This window comes from Stegodyphus dumicola, chromosome 6 (genome assembly GCF_044657685.1).
Source record: "Stegodyphus dumicola isolate Sdum_Otavi_A_Nest chromosome 6, ASM4465768v1".
Classification (NCBI taxonomy): Eukaryota; Metazoa; Arthropoda; class Arachnida; order Araneae; family Eresidae; genus Stegodyphus; species Stegodyphus dumicola.
This window is the reverse complement of record NC_140773.1, coordinates 107,515,842-107,528,517: the sequence shown is the minus strand read 5'-3', so window position 1 is coordinate 107,528,517 and position 12,676 is coordinate 107,515,842. Positions and strand designations below refer to the sequence as shown.

The following is a 12,676-nucleotide window of genomic DNA, read 5'->3' as shown; positions in this document are numbered from 1 at the left end:
ATTTTTTTATTTAATATTTGATTAAATTTCTAAACAAGGGAGAAAACTCTTTAATTTTGTGCTGTAAAAATTTATTGCTAAAAGTAGCTACAGAATATTTCAATATAAATCCATACAATAAAGCTTACTTTTTAAATCATGTCCACTATAATAAATTCCAATATTTACTGAAAAAAGTATTTTGTTAAGAAACTATAAATTAATAATTATTAGGTAGTAATTCTGTATTGCATAATAATTAAGCAAAACAAAATACCTGCAGACGAGCAGCTTCTAACCAAACATCTTCTGATTTGGGACACATTTCACATCCCTTCATAATTAGATTACGAGCTGTCTGGAGTTTGCCTGTGACTTCTTCTAGTCGAGCTGAAGCTATCCAAGCTAAAAGTAATTCTTAATATCATTTTCATCCACATACCTCAATATGTTATGATCAATTGAGCTCAAAATTATAAAGAAACTTACTTCAATACCTATTAAATAAAATTTTAAATTAAAAATATATACTCTTAAAACTCTTTTCAAACAAGAACTTATTAATAGCTTCTATGACATTTTTCTCATTTATTTGACACAAAACATATATGAATATTTTTACTAATGAAACAATCTTATAACTCTTATAAAAGACAGATGCTAGAAATAAATGCAATTAAAAAAATAAATGTAATCAGCAATAAATGTAATTAGAAATAGATACAAAGAAGATGCATGTTAATACATTCTCAATGACGATATGCATGAGCAAAAGTTTTTACTAGTTTTAAATTAAAATCTTTTGAGTACATACCTGGTGGATGGTTAGGATTGGTCTCTCTAACACTTTTGAGTAAAAGTCTGGCCTTTTTGATGTCACTAAAAATTAAATACATTTATTAGTTTTGTTAACAGTAAATAAAATTTTGGGTATAATGAAATAATTCAAATTAAAATGAAATGCTATAAATGTATGGTATCAGCAAATATTTCAATCAACACTTGGCACCCACTAAAATTCAACTTTTAATTTCCCAAAATTTACCTGATTTTCCACAACCAAACTGAATAATTTCCCTAAGGAACTAACAGCTAAATTAAATACAAGTAACTGAATAATGAACTTATGTACCCATTACAAAATACAATGAAATAACTAAAAATATTATAAAAAACCTAATTTTATCTTACTCATTACTGAAAAGCAAATGAGAGACATATATATATATATATATGAGAATTGAGACTGAGAATTAATATGAAATTATATATATATGAGAGGTATATGACTAAGTTTTTTTCAGTTAATATTCAAAAAGAGTTTCGTATAAGTTTCAATTGTTTATTTCGACGAAACGCGATATGAAATTAGCTGGATTCGAAAATCATTATAAATTTCCCCTGAAGAGTCAGTAATGAGATTCGAATTGCGCTAATCTACCATTTACCGCTTTTTTGTTTTTGTATTTTTGCTAGTCTTATGTCACACTTTTATTCTATTATTTAAAGTTTGTCTTACCTTGATCAACATATTACTTTCAATTAGTTTTGAATTTTATTTGTAAATATTCTAGTTATAATATTGTTTATTTAATTTTTACACATTTCATTGCACTTTATTTTACTTATGTTAAAATTTGTCACCAGAACCATAGTATCTAAGCTACTTTTTAGCATAAGCACTAAGAATTTTCTTTTAACTTGTTTTTTAAATTTTGTAGCTCAATGCACAAAGTTCTTGACCACAAAGGTCTTTCTTAGTTTGTATTCTTTTCTTTAATTATATATATATATAATTCATTGGGGTTTCCCTGCACAGGTACAAAGCTGTATCACAATTCACAATTCTTCAATTGCATATATATATATATATACATTATATATACACACACTGTTGGCCATTAAAATTGCAGCACCATAAAAGAAAGCAAATACGAAAAAGATATTTATTGTATGTAAACAGTATGGCATGAAGGCAAAATGATTAAATTTGCAAGCAGTTTGGAGGTTTACAGGGCTGCGAAATTAGTAGAAACAGCTGCCACAGCCTGGTAGCTAAAACGGCCCTTATCCGGTTAGGCATGGAGTCGAACTGGGCTTGGATGACAGAAACGGGCAACTCATTCCATGCTGCTTCAAGTCTCTGCCACATTCTCTCAACCGTATTAGCTGTAGAGGGGTGGTGGGCCAGCCTCTCAGCAACCCAAGACAGGATGTTTTCAATGGGTGGCAGATCTGGAGACCATTCAGGCCAGGGCAGCACTCGAGTACCCTGTGTATCAAGGAAGATAGGAACATGATGTGCAACATGTGGTCTTGCATTATCTAGTTAGATAAAGCCCTATCATCGTGCATAAGATGTCAGAAATGTACAGATCTGCTTTCAAATTACCCTTGATCCAAACTAGAGATGTGTGTATCATGTACCCAGTGGCTGCCCAAACCATTATACCAGGTGCAGGGCCACTGTACTGATATCGAATGCAAGCAGGCGACATGCGGTCTCCTCGAAGCCTCCAGACATGTATACGGCCATCAGAATACTGCACGCAGAGCCGGGACTCATCTGTAAAGACAATACTGTGCCACTCCTGTATCCAGCTTTGTTGTTCGGACAACAGTCTTTCTCTATACTGCATTATTAAAGGAAGCCAAAGTAATGGTCGGCATGTTGATAGTTCACGCTGCTGCAAACGTTGATACACCATATGAGTGGATACTGGGCATGCTGTAAACATGCCTATTTCCTGACTAATAGTCCGTGATGTGGTTGTACAGTTTTTCAGGGCTGACCTCACAGTATGTCTGCCTTCTTGAGCATCATTCATGGGAGAGCATTGAGATCCTGCAAGCCGTTCAGTATGACCCTCAGCAACCCATTAATTTCATATGTGCATGACAGTGGTTGGATGTCAATCGGTGCAACTTGCGATATCATGGAACGATAATCCACACTCTTGATAGGCAATGATCCAGCCTCTATCGAATTCTGACACTCTCTGGTAAGCATTTCTTATTATTTGAGGCATAGCACAATATTCTGAGCAAACTTCGACCTTACAAAGTGCTTTCCGAATGAGAAATCTACTACACAACTTTTCTTTTATGCAGTGCTTTAGATGTTTCTCCCTCCAGCAATGTCTTAATGCTCTGAAATACTAATCATTTGCATATTTCAATCTTTGTTCCATGCGACTTTGACATTCATCAGATGATTCCTTCCTGATGTTCCAATTTTAATGGCCAGCAGTGTATATATATGTAATATGTATAGAAACCACAGTTTCCCAAAGTGAGCGATACACTCCATTTGAGGAGATTTAGCTACTTAAAAGATTAAAAAAACCCTTTACCTCATTGCACATTAGGGAGGGCCAAAAAAGGCATTTTTACAAATTTTTCTATTATTATGGCCCTGGTAAAGTTGCCTCTTGTCTAGCTATGAAAAATGGGAAAAAAAATGCTTTCATATAAAAATATATCTTCCATTTGCACATTACACTCAGAATTTTGCAAGCTGCAAAATGTTGCTACTTTTCATCAGTTTTTTAGAATTACTAAACTTATTATTATCGAAATGCATTAAGAATAATGCAAATTTTGGGACATGAGCAACATGTCAAAACAAAAACAAAATTTAAAACTACACTTTCAAATTATTTGTTAGTAAAAAGAGCTCAAAAAACATTGCCCCCCCCTAAAAATAACAACATTTTTTAAATTTCTGACAATTTTACTTTTTGATTTTTAGCAAACAAACAGTGAATATATTTAGCATTTTTAAGGTTGTTATTCAAAAGAATGCACTTTACAAGTTACTTTTTGGGAAAATTCTGACATAATACATTTTGATAGGATGGTCATCTTGATCAAGCTGTCTCTTGTATCAGCACCACACACCTTTTTAGATACTTAAGTCACAAGTCACAAGCATGACACACCATTCCCAGGCAAGGTTGTGCAAGGTCGTGCAGCGAACGACGGCGCTGAGTCAAAAAGGCACAGGACAATCATTAAAACAAGCAGTTCGTCTTGCTACCTGTCTGAACAAGAAAATCCTTGTCTTATTTGAATGCCCCTCTGGGAGTCTACTCAAGTAAAACCTGGGAAACACGCATTCTCGGCCACGGGTGTTTAAATTCAGTTTCCACATGACTGAAATGGCTGTTTCAGGCTTCACTGGTAATGGCTGTTTCAGGCTCGGCAGGGACCGTATGGTACTGTCTTGTCTGTTGGTTGTGGTGCAGCTATATAATTAGATATTCATGGTTATCATGGGTGAAACACCCCCATCGTTGGAGTTGGCGAATTCGGCGAGCTTTTAAAATTGCGAGGTTTTCAGAGGGCGCCAGGAGCCTCAAAACTGCATATTCATATCCTTCCTTGGTTTCCCCCTGAGGGCTTCTAGAACCGAAGTCTATATACCATGATATAGTGTTAGCAGGTCGGATTGGTGTCCCAGTCTGTCTGGTAGAGTTAAAGTTACCTTCATTCTGTTGTCCGGGGTTGAGGCACCTGCTATTATTTAACATAATGTGTAGCTTTACTTAACTTTTTTATGTTGGATAACAATAACAACAAGCAATCACCAAAAAAATAATCACAAAATAAGATAAATGTTGTACAAATTGCTACAATTGCAACAGTAGACACAAAATAAGGATTAAGCAATTTGTCAAACGTGTCCCTATATGCACATCGACATCATGTATTTTCGTTCACATATATCTTACAAGATCAGTTCAGCTTATGTCAAAAACTGGGAAAAGCATTAACTGATAAAAATCAAAGCGATATAAATAGTATAGATATTATGCATGAACTCCAGATATTGAAAACGTTTTGGAGAAACTGTAGCATTGCCGGTTGAAACTCCAAGCTATATTGTTGTCAATAATATAGCAGTGTGCACAAAAGAATTTTGGATACATCCCTGGATATCAGACCTGTAATATTTTTTGTGCCCTGTTGTAATCACTGTTTGAACATTGTCATAAACGATGCTAACAACAATAATTTATTCGGTGCAAACATATTAGATACTGAAATTAATTTGTTTTTAATTTTAAGCTAATAAATAGTGTTAAGCAATATACACTCCATAACAAAAAAATCGACTCTCCAAGATGGAATCATCTGATTGCTTTGAAATTTCGTATGCATAAATGTCTTCACCAAATATGCACAGTCTGATTTATGAATTGGAACGTGACAGATTACAAATTCGGCAGTAACAAGCCCAGCTTACAACAAATAAATCTTTCAGTCCATCCACTTTTTCCTATTCACTGCTATACCAAACACTGAAAGGTATGAAATCGGATATAATGAAACAAACATGAAATGAATGTGTGGGTATATTCAATTGATTTGTTTCATATTTTTTTCTATAATTTCTGTACAGTTTTACAGAAAAAAATAACTAACCCTCAAAAATCATCCACACTTAGGATGTTAGGACTCACATTCTATATGTAAAGATAAACACCTTCACATTAAATTTCTTTTACCTTTACATTCCTTTTTGTGCGTGTTCTAAACAAAGACCTGCAATATCTTAACACCATATAGTGTACGTGATCATCAGTGGAGTAGTTAGAGTGAGGTAAGGGAAGACAGGTGCAGCATCCAGGGATGCCAAATTGATGTTAAAAAATTTTAGAACTAAATGTTTTCCATTTTTGGCAAACATAAGGGGGCATGAAATCTACAGTTGTCCCCGAGTGCTAAAAAGCTTAGCCACAACTCTGGTGATTGGTGATCATTGAACCAAAGAATGTCAATGGTTTTGGATTCGATTCAAACTGCTTGATTGAGCTGTTAAGACAGAACTCCATTTAAATCCTCCGAAGCTAAACTTTAAATGGAGACCTCATCAACCCTCCATTTAAGGTTGATACTATGATGGTCATTTTGAAATATTTGACATTTAGGGATTGAGGCATAATCAGGAAATTGAAGTATCATTACAGAAAGCAGCTGGCTTTAAGTATTTTGAATAAATATAACAAATACATCAAATATAATGCTTCACTTCTAGATGAAATGCTAGCACTAGACAAATCTTAATGACTTGTTACAGAATCAAATATCTGAAAATGTGTTTAGTATGCTGATCCAAATGTGTAGATCCGCATAATGAAAAGACAATCTATATGCAAAGATCTGAGTGAAGATAGTATGACAGAAATTGAAATTGATAAAGACAGAATGACAGAAATTGATTTTTTTTACTTATATTTTTCACAATTAAAATAATTCTTCATCACCATAAATGTGTAATTTGAGGGAAGAATTTAAGAATGATATTATGCTGCGTAATTTATCAGTTAAGATTATTAAGATAGAATGTGGAAAAGAATGACCTACAAAATTAATACTATGCATATTAAAAATTGAAATTAAATATTTTTCATTATGTTTATTTTTCACTTCTTGTGGTAGATGTGATAATATTAATGAAATTTCTATGATTCATCATTAAATTTTTACATGTTTTGTGAGATAATTGATTTTTCTTTTCATATCAGATAGAGCAAACCACCAATTATAGTCAGTTAAACTTCAATTCCCTTGAAATCTGTTATAGCAAGGTTTGACTGTATATAATTATCTACAGAGAGGAACAAAAATCAAACCCTTTACATATAAACTATCTTTTCATTGATTTTATAGTTTTGATATTATTTATATCTTTAATGAACAGGATAGTAGTAAATTTTCATGAAAATAAATATAGAACATCAACAGAATTGGAAAATAGTACAGAGATCAGAGATTATGTATTTTGATTTTGTTATTATTATTGCTACAAGACAAAAATGTTGAAAACATCAAAATAGTACACAAATATATACAAGAAAAATACTTTTTTCTGGAAGAGCAAAGTTTTCAGTATGTAACTTAACACATAAATAATGTACAAGGCTTTTCAATATTTGTTTTGCATGCAACATTATATATCGAAATTCAACTATTTTATTTGCAATTATATGCTTTCAAAGCCTAGTTTAGCATAAAGTTGTTACTCAATTGATTTGCATATTAATTTGAAAAAAATGCATAAAAAATTTTTAACAAGTTAATGGTCATGAATGAGCTATCGCATTCTAGATTTATGACTAAGAGACATCATGCATATTTGTGAAGAAAGAATTGTTTAATCTCTTGACCACTGAAGGGTTAAAAGACTTTTTTTTATGTATTTTTAAAACTTACTTAGATAATTAGAGTCTTTCATAAAAATATATATTTTTGATATTATACAAATATATCTTAGGAGTATTACTTAATATGAAAGAACTTTATACCCAGGAAAAATCTATATACATATTTTGAGTTTTACTTCAAAATTTTAAAAGTCATACTTTTCAGAAGGAAGAACTTAGCAAGGGTATCTCATTTCTACAATATATCTAACTTTCTACAGTTATTCAGACATCACTTATATTGATATTTTGCACATCTTGGTACATAAATGCATATTTGCACAAAAGAAAAGACACTAAAAAAATTAAGAAGGGGGAAGAAAGGATTGGATTTGTTTATATGTTACAACACAGCTCTCAAAGGTTCTCTCTATGGAATTTTTTCTAAAAGAAATGGATTTGCATTTATATTACAAATGAAGAAAACTACATGCAACCAGCCTGATTAGGAAATAAAATTCAGAATGGATTATTATAATTTTGTGGTCCAACAGTGTTATATGAGAAATTTGAGTGTAATATTAACTTATTTATATACATATATATATATTTAAAAAAAAAAAAAAAACTCTTATACTGTATAGAGGAACTGCGTGATTGATCCAAAACCAAATTAAAATAATAAATTCATATCCTTAAAGTTAAATAACCCAAACAAAATTCAAATTCACACTTATTTAATCAACTACCTGACAATAAAGTGGAATAAATCTTCACTGGTTATTGGGAAATAAGAATGCTATCTCTTTTTAAAATTATACCATTACTTCTCTCTTTAAAATATACCATTACTTCTAATCACACGTATTAAACACTAAATCAATTCCATAACTTTCTCAAAAGATAATAATAATTTCCATGAGTTAAACCTCATACCAGAAAAAAAATATTCATATATATCAATCAATCAGTTCCCCGAAAAAATAATAATACAGTCAAAAGTTGTTAATCCGGACACCCATAATCCAGAATGACCTATAATCCGGACCTCAAAGCTACAAACTTTCTGCGCATGCGTCAACGCATACGCATAATATGTTTACGCATGCACATTTAATGTATAACGGACAGTATAAGCTAAGCTAAAATTATCTTCTTCGCCCACGGGTGTTGGTACTTCCCTAGTACCATTTATTTGAAAATATCTTTGCCTAGTACACTTTAATGTGATCTACTGGCGAAAACTCTTTAGTAGTTAATGACCAGAAAAAAGTAAGTCGTAAGTCATATCTAATTATCTATTTCAGTTAATGTTGCAGATTGCGTTGTTCCTTAATCTTCGAATTGGATCCGGCTTATTATTTTTTTGCAGACTGTCAATGCAATTTTATAAAAGTAAGCTTGAACTTTCGATTACGTCACATAGAATTTCCGATTCTGGAGCTGCCAAAGGATCTTATCTACAAAGCGAAAGTATGTTTCGATGTCCATCAAACAAAAAGTGGAATTGCTGCAAAAAATGGATAAAGGCATATTCTTTGTTTTTCTAACCATTCCAAAATATGTTTATTAATTTCACGCTGCTCTGTGGGGAAGGGGGGAACATCGTGACGCACAATGAACTGGAAGTTGATTTGTCAGCACTATCCTTATCTTCAGGGCAGATGTTTTCATTTTATTCGGCTTATAATTCTTACTAAATGTAGTATTTCATCTCGATGTACTCCGTCTTTGATATGATTTAAATCAAATTCCTCGTCATTATAAATATCCCGAGTACACATCAAATAGTTTTCTGGTTACAATTTTCCAATTTCGACTATGCGTAATGTATGCTTTACGCATGCGCGCGTTGAAAGAAATGTTTAATAAAGTAAACAAATAAATATTAAGCTTCTTTTTTTGTAAATTTTGATACCATTTAGATCATAATTGCTCATTATTTTATAAATTACGGTTTCATATTTTTTATTTTATAATTTCTGCATGCCATCTTACCAGATTTAAACTGATGATCTATAATCCGGAAAAATCAATAATCCGGAATTGCCGAGTCCGAATTAAAGACTTTCGACTGTAATAAAGTTTAAATAATTTCTCAGTACCTTCAAATAACCAAACAATTCATCAGTAATCACCCATTATAATAATAATAAGTATAAAAAGTGATTAGTACAAGCACTGTGTTTTTAATTCTTAAAAATAATTAACAATACCTTAAATAAACTACCCTCCATGTTTCTTCAAAGCTTTATGACTCAAACAAATGGAGTGGCTGGACAGACCATCAAATAAATAACAAAATAACACACACAAAATTTGATCATTAAACATATTTATTACTTTCTAGAATATCATAAATTAAGATAGCTGGCCAAATTAGCCTTACATGCAACAGTTAAATAATATTCCACATCAAATCCTATCATTTATCAAAATTGCATAACCCACTTAATATAAGATTACTTTAATCACTGTAAAGTATTTCCACCATTATGTAATTAAATATTTGATTTTCTTTCTTTAATTATATTACATATGGATAATAACCACCTTTAAAATTTCACATATTCAATTGTGTCAACAGCATTCCAATACTTAGCTTAAACAGTAGCAAATCATTTAAATCATTAACAATTAAGGCAAAAAAAATTATAATTTACACATTTTTATAGACATTAATTTTAAAGTCAATTAAGCAAAATCAATTTTCTCTTAATTCAAATTTAAAATTCCATTTCTATCAATTAAACTGAAATAAAATTACCCCCCCTTAAAAATAACAACAATGGTGTACATATATATGTATATTTATATAAAAAAAATAGGATGTGTATACCACATGACACTTGTACAGAACATTAAATTATACATATTTTTTCCTGCAATTCATTTTAACTTGTTGAATTGAATTAAATCTACTTTGTCGATAGCACATAAACCACAATAGAATAAACGTGCTTTTTAAAATTCACTGTATTTATTTACCATAGCGATACTCTGTTGGTAGGTTGACTTAACAGTGATACACCTCATTTATTTTAAAACTCAAAATGCCAAAAAAAAAAAAAAAAAAAAATCTGAAGAAATATCTAATCATTGCCATATGGTCTATTCAAATATTGTAATAAATCTACAACGATGTATAAAAGAAACTAAACAAATAAAAAATAAACAGTTTTCACAGACGATTCAGCGCTGGTTACCTAATACGCATGTGCTGGCCTTGCAGTACTACTCATGCGCTATCCTAGCGGGCAAGAAGACAGATTTTTCAGTGCATAAAACGGAAAGTTTACTTTTAATCTCACTTGGCAAAAAGACACTTAAGCCATAGAAACTAACTTAATTTCTTGTGGATGTTGAGTCGATATATGAGAAAATTTAATAACTTAAATGATAATTCCAGAATGAATTAAGCATAATTTAATTCACAATATTAAAAGAAGATGTTACTTTGTTGCTGCAAAGCTTAGTTTCTTTAGATTGGCAACAAATTCACTATTCTGCAAAGTTTCAAATGTAAACAAATATGGCAGCTATGGCAAAAAAAAAAAAAAAAAACCCGCTTACACTTAAAAACTTTTAAATTGTTGATAATTCTACAATTATAATATGCAGGTTAACTAAAGGCATAAAAGCTTAACTCGAATATAAGAACACTATAATTCAATAATTTTTAAAGCAAAAAATGCACTATTTACAAACACATAAGAATAAAGAAACTGAGCTCACTGAGCTGAGTAACAGAGTTGATATACATTTATATCGTTTTGGCGTGGCTGATTGCACCTAAAATAGGAGGTGCAGATCTACATGTTATAGCAGTCCTATATATAAAATTTCAATTTTCTGAGGCTACTAACTGAGTTATACAAGATATACGTACGTACGTATGTATAGACGCCACGAAAAAATATCTTTGAATCCATTTTAAATCAGTTTTATAATTTTGGGGGGAAAAAGAGTCCTTTATAATTGAAATACGATACCCATAATTTTGCACGATTACAATACTTCCTTTTTACTTCGTACAAGGAAGCAAAAATGATACACAGTTGGATTTAGACTAGAAGAGAAACACGCTAATGTGACAATCAAAATCGTAAAAACACCCTTGTATTTAGCGTAAGTATAATGAAACACTCAATTGATTTCGAGGGCAGCTAAAGGTCCCTCCTCATCAGGAGAAAGAACTTGTTTCTGAGACTTTTTCTCCTTTATTTTCTTCTTTCTTGGTATTTCTTTCTCCTGATGAGGAGGGACCTTTAGCTGCCCTCGAAATCAATTGAGTGTTTCATTATACTTACGCTAAATACAAGGGTGTTTTTACAATTTTGACAGTTGGATTTCTTTAAACTATCAATTGCAAGGATCGGTTAAGATTCAGTGTTCTCTCTGTCTCTAATTAACCGCAAATTCTGCAGAGGATTAAGTTATCAAGTTCTTGAAATTTGTCCTTCATCAATCCACACAAAATACCAGTTCAAGAAAAATGACATCTTGCAGAAAACGTAAGGAAAGAAGCTTGGAATATCAATAGTTTTGAAGTAGTTGACAGGAAAACGCTGCTCACACGAGTTCAGATGTCATATTTCTCATACAGAGCTGCATAATGCATCAAAAGAATGAAATCTTCAGGAGCTGGGAGTTGAGAGATAATTTCTCAGAATTCAACACGATTTTTCAAATACAATTTCTTTATCCTATGACTCGGACATTGGCTTTGAAAAGCAGCCATCAACTATGGAATGCATCGGCCAGGAAAATGCGGACCCCATGCTGCTTACGCAGGCAAGCCTACAGTAAGACAAGCTGGCCCCACTACCTTAGTCTAGAAATTTTCAGACCAAAATAAAAAATTATTTTGAGCTCCCACTCAAGCCTCGAAGAAAACTTGGTTTCTCCGCTCACAAATTCTACAGGCTGAAAATTCAACATAAAATTAAGTTTGACCACCAGATGAATTTCCTACTCCATCTTTATTTTTATTTTCAGTCCCCCAGGGTTCATAGCCACATTTTAGTTAAAAAAATAAGCACCTATAAGCACTTTTCAAGAACATTTTAAGAAAAAAATAAGCACCTGTCTAATTACATTATACACAACTGCATAACCTTAAAAATTAGACTTGTAATTTAAAAATATGAGAAATGCAGCATTTATTAAGAAAGAATAAGCATTACCTCAACCATGGAAAACAATTACTTTTTTTTTTTTTTTTTTTTTCTTTTTTAAATTTTAAATAATAGTTCAATTTACAGAACTAGTTTACAATGAGAGGAAAAAAAAACTATGCAGAACTAAACTATAGTACAAGATTTAATGATGAAATTTCGGTTCAAAATAGAGAAAATAAATAATAATAAGGCATATTTATTGTATTCACTTGGAACCTAATAATAAATACAATTTTATTTTTGCACTCATATTGATATTTAAATAATTTAAATCTAAATTCTGACCATTTTCTAAATTTTCATTGTATATCAGTTTTCTCTTAACAGATATTGCAAGCAAAGTAATTTAAGTAAAAAAGAGGAACATTT

General features: G+C 31.4%; 1 protein-coding gene across 2 annotated transcripts in view; it reads right to left on the bottom strand.

The window, feature by feature from the left end:
• Prp6 (pre-mRNA processing factor 6) overlaps positions 1–12,676 on the bottom strand; it is a 131,801-nt gene that overhangs the window by 46,656 nt on the left and 72,469 nt on the right. For both annotated transcript variants that reach the window (XM_085818787.1, XM_085818786.1), the window contains exons 11-12: positions 794–858; positions 257–384 (exon numbers count right to left, since the gene is read on the bottom strand). In XM_085818787.1, coding sequence (XP_085674913.1) covers positions 257–384; positions 794–858 — 193 coding nt within the window. The remainder of the gene's footprint in view (positions 1–256; positions 385–793; positions 859–12,676) is intronic.